Source organism: Amphiura filiformis, chromosome 18 (genome assembly GCF_039555335.1).
Source record: "Amphiura filiformis chromosome 18, Afil_fr2py, whole genome shotgun sequence".
NCBI lineage: Eukaryota > Metazoa > Echinodermata > Ophiuroidea > Amphilepidida > Amphiuridae > Amphiura > Amphiura filiformis.
This window is the reverse complement of record NC_092645.1, coordinates 15,314,848-15,324,472: the sequence shown is the minus strand read 5'-3', so window position 1 is coordinate 15,324,472 and position 9,625 is coordinate 15,314,848. Positions and strand designations below refer to the sequence as shown.

General features: G+C 37.5%; 1 protein-coding gene across 1 annotated transcript; it reads left to right on the top strand.

Annotated features, from left to right (window-relative positions):
- Positions 1-1,268: 1,268 nt before the first annotated feature.
- On the top strand, positions 1,269-9,301 carry LOC140139915 (E3 ubiquitin-protein ligase TRIM71-like). Its single transcript, XM_072161689.1, has 3 exons — positions 1,269-1,396; positions 6,041-6,329; positions 7,147-9,301. The coding sequence occupies exons 2-3, from the start codon at positions 6,061-6,063 to the stop codon at positions 8,846-8,848; spliced, it is 1,971 nt and encodes a 656-aa protein (XP_072017790.1). The 5' UTR covers positions 1,269-1,396; positions 6,041-6,060; the 3' UTR covers positions 8,849-9,301.
- Positions 9,302-9,625: the final 324 nt, after the last annotated feature.

The window sequence follows — 9,625 nt, the reverse complement described above, 5'->3', positions numbered from 1 at the left end:
TAATTTATTTCAATAATTTCATCATAGAACCTACTACCAACTACAAAGTTCCGCTACTTTCACGAAACACGGTGCATGACGTCACTTCATTAATATTAATACTTTGCTCTAGCGTGGTGCCGGAAAATGATTCTCCATGCAAACGACTGCTACTCTACTCCGGGACTATAGGCAGGCGGCTGACACTGAAAAATTTGCATGGCAAAATAACCCGTCTCCTCCGCAGCCAATTTGGTTTCGCTCCATCGAAATCAATCTGGTCACGGAGGAGACTATCCTCCTTTTGTGTTTGTTCATTTGTGTATGGAGAGCCCTTCTTGGAGTCCGTAATGACTTAGGCTACGCTCTCAGCTAGAGTCCGACGCTGCATTGCACTAGAAATACCTTTTCTGTGAAATCGCTATAGAGCCAACCGGGAACACGTATTCGTTTTGAAAATATAGCATTAAAATTAGTATCATCCTTGTGGCCCCCGTGCAGTGGAAAACCTTAATACTTTCATTAAAAGGAAATGAAAATTTAAAAAAACACGGATCCACCTGTGCACCTATAAAATGGGCACAGCAATTTGTCTCAAATATGAATGAATTTTAAGAAACATACGGGATATGATTAACATTGACCTGACGCCATGATAGTAGGATCTATTAGTCGTTTTATATACAATGTATATACCGTATTGTCATAATACCAATATTTGTCATTATATATAATGAGTAATATGTGCTGAGGCTTGTGGATCAACGTCTAGGCGTTGTGCCTGTGCGTAGCGCACTATAAATCACTGGGCTTTTTTTTTAAATATTTAGCAACGTAAATGTGCAGTTCATATGCACAAACGAATACTGATCTTTATGATATGCAGGTTTTTGTACATCACATATAACATGTCACATAGGAGGTCATACGTGTTGACCTGCATCTATTGTATTTGTTCATTTGTGTATGGAGAGGATTAACGCCATTAAAACTCCATCAGTATTAGGGCGTAGTTCAGTGAACTCACCGTATTGCTATTCCAAGTACTTTGATAATACAGATAATATGTATTAATGGGTCGAGGCGATTGCATTGAAAAACCTAATAAATTATTCATAACCGTTACGTAATCAATCGATAGTGCGGACACTTTTCATTTGCAAACCACCAAAATTCGTGATCTTTTAGCGTTGAAAAAGAAACCACGTGAATAGAGTGCCCTCTCAAGAATAGGTTCTCTGTGCTATAGGGGCCTATTACCTTTAATCGAAAATACGCGAAGCTATCAACGTTTGCTGTTAACCAAACTGTCGAGATTATCAAAATAATAATTATTATTATTATCAACATATCAACATAAAACTCTTACGAAGTTACTTTGAGGAATTCAACCCCTTCGAAGAAGTTAACTTTTAAGGTAAGCTTAAAAGCCTTACGCTGCTGGCTATACTCATGTACTAACTACATACGAATACGAGTGTTGTGTACTGGTAGTTCAGAGTTCGGTGGCGATAACATGTATGCTCATACATGCATGCTACCGCTGGAATATAACCATGATATCCGCAGGGCCGTACATACAGGGCGTCCCTAAAAAAGAGGCCCCTCATTGCGTCCTTTTTGGGGCGTCCGCTACGGCGGAGCCCCTTATTTGGCTTGACTTTGCAAGAGCTTCTAATTTCGGTCTTGCTCGATTTACTTCGCAACTGTTTTGCTTAAAAGTAGGCACAGCTTAGAAATAAAAACACACCTTGCTTGGTTTTGATTTTATTATTGTTTGACTAATATGCACGGGATGAAATCTTGTGTGTCTAGGCCCGTTATCCTTTGTTTAAAAATAATAATTGACTCATAAAAACACCGACGCTTTTCAAGAGATGGCGCTATTTAATACGATCGCAGAGTATGATCCAGGGATGGTTGGTCTCTTATCCCTGGAAAATCTAACATGGTAGTTGCAATTGACATTTTGTTGTGTTATTTAAAACATTTACCTTTAAAAATCCTTGAAATCCCGTGCGTAAAGGCTTGTCATCTTTGTTTGAAACACAAAATTATTGGGTTTATAAAAACACCTAATACATCGTGACTTTTGTGACATCGTGTCGCTTAAACATGTTAAACAAGTTAAAATGCTCCTAAAACCTGATATCCGCGGCGACTATAAGTTAAATCAATAACCACGCATGCAATATTGTCAGGTATATCACATGTCCATTTGGAAAACAATGAACAACTAAATATGCAAACCTATATTCTAAGTAAAATAATTCTGCTCCAAAAAACCCCACAACATGATTTCCTAACAAGCCCAACAGTGGTACCCTGATCTTTATTCCTTTTTATTTGAAACCAACGGCTTTCATCCCAATGCAGTACGATGTTATACCTCTCTCACTGCAATAAATATGCTTTACATTTCCTATTCTTTCTTTGCTTATCATGCTTATATAAATGTTACATTATAAAATTGTATCCAAACGGTTACATTTCAGCCCCGTGGTGGCACTTCGATATGAAATGGATATAGGTCAATAGGTGTAGGGCTGTATAATAAGGGGTATCCGGTGAGAGCAAAATATAAAACAATATGGGGTCATTGCAAGGGTGAGAGCATGATTTTTGGCATTCGGTGAGAGTAAAATGTACATTGGGTGAGAGAAGGACCGTTTGGATGTAAATGGAGGAGGGGGGATTGGGTGAGAATATGACCTTTTTTAATGGGGTCTTTGTGTGAGAGCCTAAAGAAGCCTCGAAAATTGAATTCCTAGTTCTAAATTGCTTCAAAGTTCAAATGACTTTATTTCAAAAGAATTAACAAAATCAGTGATAGACGAGACTCGTTGCTGTTCAGATGGAAATATATATGGGTCTCTTCCAGTTCCGGGTGACAGATCTAAAGGAAAAATATGGGGACTTTGGGTGACAGAGCACGTGCTGGTAATGGGGTCTGTGGGTGACAGCGATGGTGAAAAGGGGGTCTTAACAGCACTACATACGCGTCACCTCCAAAGTGGGAGTGCCCCCCCATTTCAGCACATCACATCAAAGCTCTCATTGGACACCCCATTCCTTTTTTAAAGAAGTTTTTATTCTTCTATCAGAAAGGTTGATCAAGTTCGTATATAAAGAAGCCTTTACCTGTTAGCTTTAAGGGAAGGGGTATGAACGTTTGGACAGTATTTATTGTGGGACATTAGAGCACATCAGACATATCGAATTGCATTCTGAATACGAAGAATGGCCTTCTGATATCAAATAATTTTGATTTTTTGAAATTCGCAATGTAATTACACATTTTATGGCAAATCATTAAAAATTGATATTTTTGATATTTAACAGTACTCGAAGTATACTTTATAAACCGAAATAATTAATTCAATCAAACTTTCAAGATAGCCCTTTTTTAGAAATGTATCCGTTTTTCAATCTGTCCACGGAGGAGATTTGGCTACTTCAAAGATTGAAAAGTGCATATACCATGCATGAATATAAAACATTCCTCTATGATAACTTTATAAAATAACAACTTTGTTTTAGGGAATGGGCTTTACCGGTAGGTTATGGGTTTTGGATTTTGTTAAGTGTCATTAATTTGGGCAAAATTGATGTGGGATGTAACTTCTTTTGCTATACTTGCAATTACTTATGTTTTTCTTGGTTATTTTATGCCTTTTTGTTTATGTTTCTTACTTTCTTATTTTATTGTTTCTTGCTTTCTTTTTATTGACAACATAGGTCATTTCTCTTTTTGGAATAAAGGCCTGTTTAGTTTGTCTTTGGTTCTATTGAAGTGAGTTAACTGTGCTGCTCTGCCCTCTACCTGGTTGCCTCCTTGACGAATACAGGTTTCAGCCCTAGTCCTCATTGCATCAATTGCGTTGCGTACCAACCTTGTGCGCCGGATACTTCCGAATATACCAGTAATACGTTTGCAAAGATCTTGGATTTTGCCAGAAATGAAGAAATCAAGTGGTGTGAGGTTTGGTGATCTTGCAGGCCACTCCACAGCATGACCCGTCCCAACCACTCTGTTTGCTATCCGTGGACAGAGTGAAAAACGGGTACTTGGGAATATGCCCTTGCAAGGGCTTAAATAAGAAATGATATATTAAAAAGAAAGGGGACAATTACCTTTCTTTCGCTTTTCGTTTGACATAAATCGGAGCTTCCGTTCAGAAGTTATGGTCAAAAATGTAACTTCGTGAATTAGAATCTCTTTTTCAACCTGCGATATTTCTTATGCATTTTATTGGGTCCGTAAATAAATTCATCAGGATTGTTCATAATTCATATTTTGCAAATGTTCTTTTTTACAAATCCAAATGTATTTCGGTAAATGATCTTAAACATACCTCAATGACGTTTCGTACTACACCGTAGTACTTTCTCAAATTGACTGATCAATTCTCCCACTCCTCGTCTGTTTCCTGCTGGAACTTGACGTTGGTGGCGTTTTGGAGTGGAGTAATTGGTCGTAAATGTGGGGTAGGAAGTGGTTGCCCTCGTCTCGGAGGAAAACCACGTAATTGGTTGGGAAGACGCAAAATCAGAGACAAAGAACAAAACCAAAAACGAAGACACATTAAGGAAGCCATCTTGATCCGGAAAAAGGGGCCAACACTTTCAACCGGATTTGTAAAAGAACATTTGCAAAATACATTTTATTGGGTTTTTTTTTTTCAAGCTGCGATATTTTAATTTTGATTTAATCTCAAACCAAATCAAGCTTTTAGTTATCTCTTTAATTGTAAATTCAAGTCAAAAAATAGATGTTGCTTATACCTTGAGGGGTTGGAGTACTTTGGTAGTGTGTTACAGTGACGGTCATTGTTCGTCCATTGTTTGCTTGTTGCCATGGTAACAGGCATATCTTAGTTTTAAGCATTTTTCAATCGATTTCGGGGTAAAATAGTGAAATTTACCCTTTTTTGGCGTTCCAATTGCAGCAATGCATAACACATTTGTGAAAATTGTTTGGAAAAAACATTTGTATGTCTTTTTTGGAACTGGCACCACTGCAAGTTTTCACATATTGAAAAATGTGATATTTTACCCCATATTTGCATCGAAAAAAAATCTATATGCCGGAGCACTCTGAATATTATTATTAATCTTATAGGAGATGGTGAAGGTGACTTGGCCCCACTCATATCTGAGGAGAACAGCTTGGGCACTTGCATAGATTGGAAGCAGTGTTGCCATAAATTTGGCTGGCAACACTGCTTTTTATATACAATATATTAACAAACTTTTCTCATAAGAAATGAGTAAACCTAAGATTCCTTTATGATAAAGATGTGTAGAGATACAAGAAACATGCATCAGTGATCAGTGTAACAATTTATATTATATTGTGTATAAATATCTTTTATAATTTACAGACATGCATCATTGTCTGGCAACATTGCCTTTTGATATACAATTCAAGCTTTTCTCATCAGGAGTTAGTGCACCTAAGACCCCTATATTATAAGGATATGGAGAGATACATTAAATCTTAAAGAAACCTGCTGCTTCTGAGTAGCAAATTATACCATATTCTGTAAAAATCTCATTTTTAAAAATTACCAAAATGCATCTTTTTATGGCAACACTGCTTCCTGTCTGTACAAGCTGTTCTCATCAGATATGAGTAGGGCCAAGTCACCTTCACCACCTCCTATAAGATTAATATCCAGAGGGCTCCGGCATATAGATTTTTTCGATGCAAATATGGGGTAAAATATCACATTTTTCAATATGTGAAAACTTGCAGTGTTGCTAGTTCCACAAAAGAACGTATGGAGATGGATCTATATCATGCATCAGTTGGTTTTACACAAATGTGTTATGCATTGCTGCAATTAGAACCCCGAGAACCCCGAAATCGACTGAAAACTGCTTAAAACTAAGAATTGCTTGTTACCATGGCAACAAGCAAAAAATGGACGAACAATGCCCGTCACTGTAACACACTACCAAAGTACTTCAACCCCCAAGGTATAAGCAAAATCTATTTTTGACCTTTGCCAACCCAATTACCTGAACTTACAATTAAATTCTTCCATATTATATTTAGGTGGTGAATTCGCATTCATAATGGCTACTGCACAACCACAACCTGAACTTGTTCCCACACAGTCCAAAGATCTTACACGATGTGGTATTTGTAATGAGATCATCAACCAACCCAAATCTCTACCGTGTCTTCACACGTTCTGTTTGGAATGTTTACGAGAATGGAGTAAACCTAACAAGGAAACTGTCACGTGTCCTGTATTGAATTGTAAGAAGACTTCTCTGATGCCATCAAATGGGGTGGATGATCTGCCTGAAAATGTGTTTATCTTATCTCTGATTACAACAAGGTATAGTGTGTTAAAGTGTGATGTTTCTGATATAAAGAATATATAAGAATCACTCAAAAGTTCAGTTGATTTATTGTGTGTGATGTTTATGAAGCAATCCTTGTATGGATGTTCCGCTTTAGTGACCTAACACTATGCTTTGGTAGCCGTTTTGAATGGATATAATTATTATGGAGTGAAATGACACACTTCACCTGGAACGTTCTCTGTGTTAGTATAGCGCCATCTCTTGAAATCTCTTGATTGCATGTAATGGCGTCTCGCGTGTTTGAAATTAAGACCTAAAAGGCATTTTCAATAATTTCGTATTTCAAGCGTTAATTCCCGCTGTAAATAGAAGTACTTTACTTGCATTCAATGCATATTAGTACACAGTAATAAAATCAAAACCAAGTCAGTTGTGTTATTTATTCTAAACACGTACTTTTAAACAAAACAGATGAAAAGTAAATCTAGCAAGACCGACATTTGAAGCAATTTGCATAAATAGCGCGAACGTTTGAAAAAGGTTTCAAACAAATAATAAAAACTCTGATATGATGATGAAATAACGTACGTCGGGAAATATCTGCATCGCAATGTTTTGTTTTGGTTTTAGGAATTTGACCTTGAAATTTACAACTTCGAAATCAACAAAAGATATTTCAACAGTATATTGTCTCATTCTTTCTCTAGAGTGTTTTGTACATGTATGTGAAATAGCTTCAACAATGGTTCTCTGCATAATGGTCCCCTTAACATCTAACTTACGGGGAGTGTTGATTGGCTTTTTGAATTCATTCCATCTAGTTGGTTTCATTGTTTTTTTTAATTTCAGCCCATACCGAGGAAGAAACGTTCCATGCGTTTGCTGTGAGGAAACTAACAATGATGTCTTAGCTCGATGTATGGATTGTGAGGGAGTTCTTTGCAAACGAGGTGTTAATGCTCACGGAGAAATGTCCTTCTTGAAGTTGCATCAGGTTATCATGTTAGAAGACCTGAAATCGGGAAAGATCAACCTTAAGCAAGTATCAAATAAAAAGCAACCTACATGTAAAGAACACAACAGCCAACAACTATGGCTTTACTGCGAAACTTGTGGAGTTCTTATATGCAGAGATTGTACAGTCATAGACCACCCGAAACCAGACCATGCCTATGTCACATTAAAGAGCACTGTTTCAGAGCAGCGAAAGAAGATCGAAGCGTTAGTCAAGCGCAATGGAGTTATTGAGAAGCAAGTCGACAAAGCTTTACAAGATGTTACTAAAGCACAGCAGGACTTGGATAGCATCAAAAAGAAATTCACCGCTGATATTGACATGGAGATAGAAAAGATAGAGAAGCATGTCCGTAAGATCTGCCAGCAAGAGCGAGGAAGGCTATTGAAACAACAAGATGAAATTGCAGCGTTATCTCACAAGAAGATCCAATCGTCCAAAGAAAATTTGCAGAGTCAGAAAGTCAGATTCCAAGCAGGGCGAGAAGTAGCCAACCAAGTTCTTCAGAGTGGATCTGATAGTGACATTGCATCTGTTTATAAGCAGCTCACCACATCACTTAAGGATTTGTGCCAGGAAGAACTGGAGAGTGTCCCACAAGATATTGCCGTACTACCGGTACCAAAGTTCATGGCTGACTCTGCGATAACGAGCGTTACCACCATCGGGAAAGTATCAGATGGCAAACATTTACCAAGTAAAGTATCAGCTGGTTCATGGGAGTTGGAGAGTGAGTTTGTTGACATTGAAGAACTAACAAATGCAGGCAGTATTGTAACAACACCTACAGGAGATATTGTTGTAGCAGATTGCTCCTTCACCGTACCTGTAAAGGTGTACAGCTCTGATGGGAAATTTAAATTCAATCTTGATCAGCGATCAGTATATACGACGACTGTAGCTGTAAGTCCTGATGGCAAATTATATGTGGCAAGCGGTAATGCCAACTTTAAACGCATCAGAGTGTTTGGATCAAATGGTCGGTATCTTTCCCAATTCCCAGTGGTATCACCAACAGGTGTGGCATCAGTTGCAGAAAAAACAGAATTGAGAGGAATGACTGTCAATAATAAGAGTCAATTATTGGTAGGAGAAATCAGAAAGAAATACATCAGCATCCATGATCTCAATGGTACACATATCACTTCATTCCAAGTCAGAATTAAACCATATCATATTGCCACAACATCTCAAGGTAATATCATCGTGAGTCATGATGGCTACCCAGGTGTTCATGTATTAGACTCTGGTGGGAGCCTTCACCATACTATAACTGCACCTACAGGTGTGTCGTGGTCACCTATGGGTGTGTGCTGTAGCATGACTGATGAGATATGCATTTGTAATCGTGGGACACCAACAGGAATATACTTCTTCTCATCCATAGGCATCTACTTAGGATGTGTTACCCAGGACGTCAGTTTTCCATCGGGAATAACACTAATGCAGAACGACAGAAAGATGGCAGTAATTGATTATGATGTACATTGTCATGATGGTCCTGATTGTCATGTAAAAATCTTTTGTCGGAGGTAAAGCGTTAACTTATAATTATGTGGGATTCATGGAGTGATGATGAGCCCATGGGCTCTTATGTATAAGTATAAGGCCATGCGTCACAAAAGGTTGGCGTCGTGACATTTTTCTTGACAAAATGAAATGATATGATATTTTCAAAATGAAGATGAATACTTGCTCACTTCATATTAGTCTTGTTTTAAAGCTTAGTTCTTTCATTTTAATTTTCCAGGATTTTCCATTGATGCTAATTAAGTTGTATGTTGGCGGATTGGTGGACACTGGCAGTTCTATGGAAAAAGTTCAAACAGTTTGATGACATACTTTTATTCCCTTTTATTTTGAGTTGAAAACTAACATCCATGATTATTTCGTACCAATTTGATGTCGGTATTGTAGCAACTAAATAATTATGTACTTTGTGTAATTTCATCTCATTAATTACACTAACGAGCACGTTTACAGCCACGTCCGTTATAGTCTAAGATGCTCGTTACTTTTCTCATGGGCTTCTATGTAATACAGTCAATTTTCAGAATTGCAAGTAATTATAGTCTAAGATGCAGCTATTGGCTGCTGGTTCTAATTATAATTATATATCTTTGTTTAGGACATCTAGGAGTGAAAATAACTGGTACATCAACTGCTTTGCTCTATGTAAATAAATATGCGTGATATATGATTTGTATGTATTTATTTATATTTTTTGTATTTAAAAAAATCTGTCGTTTATACTGTCAAACCACTGATTGCATCCATCCAAACACCGTTGTTTTGCTTACAGGGCGCCTCCAA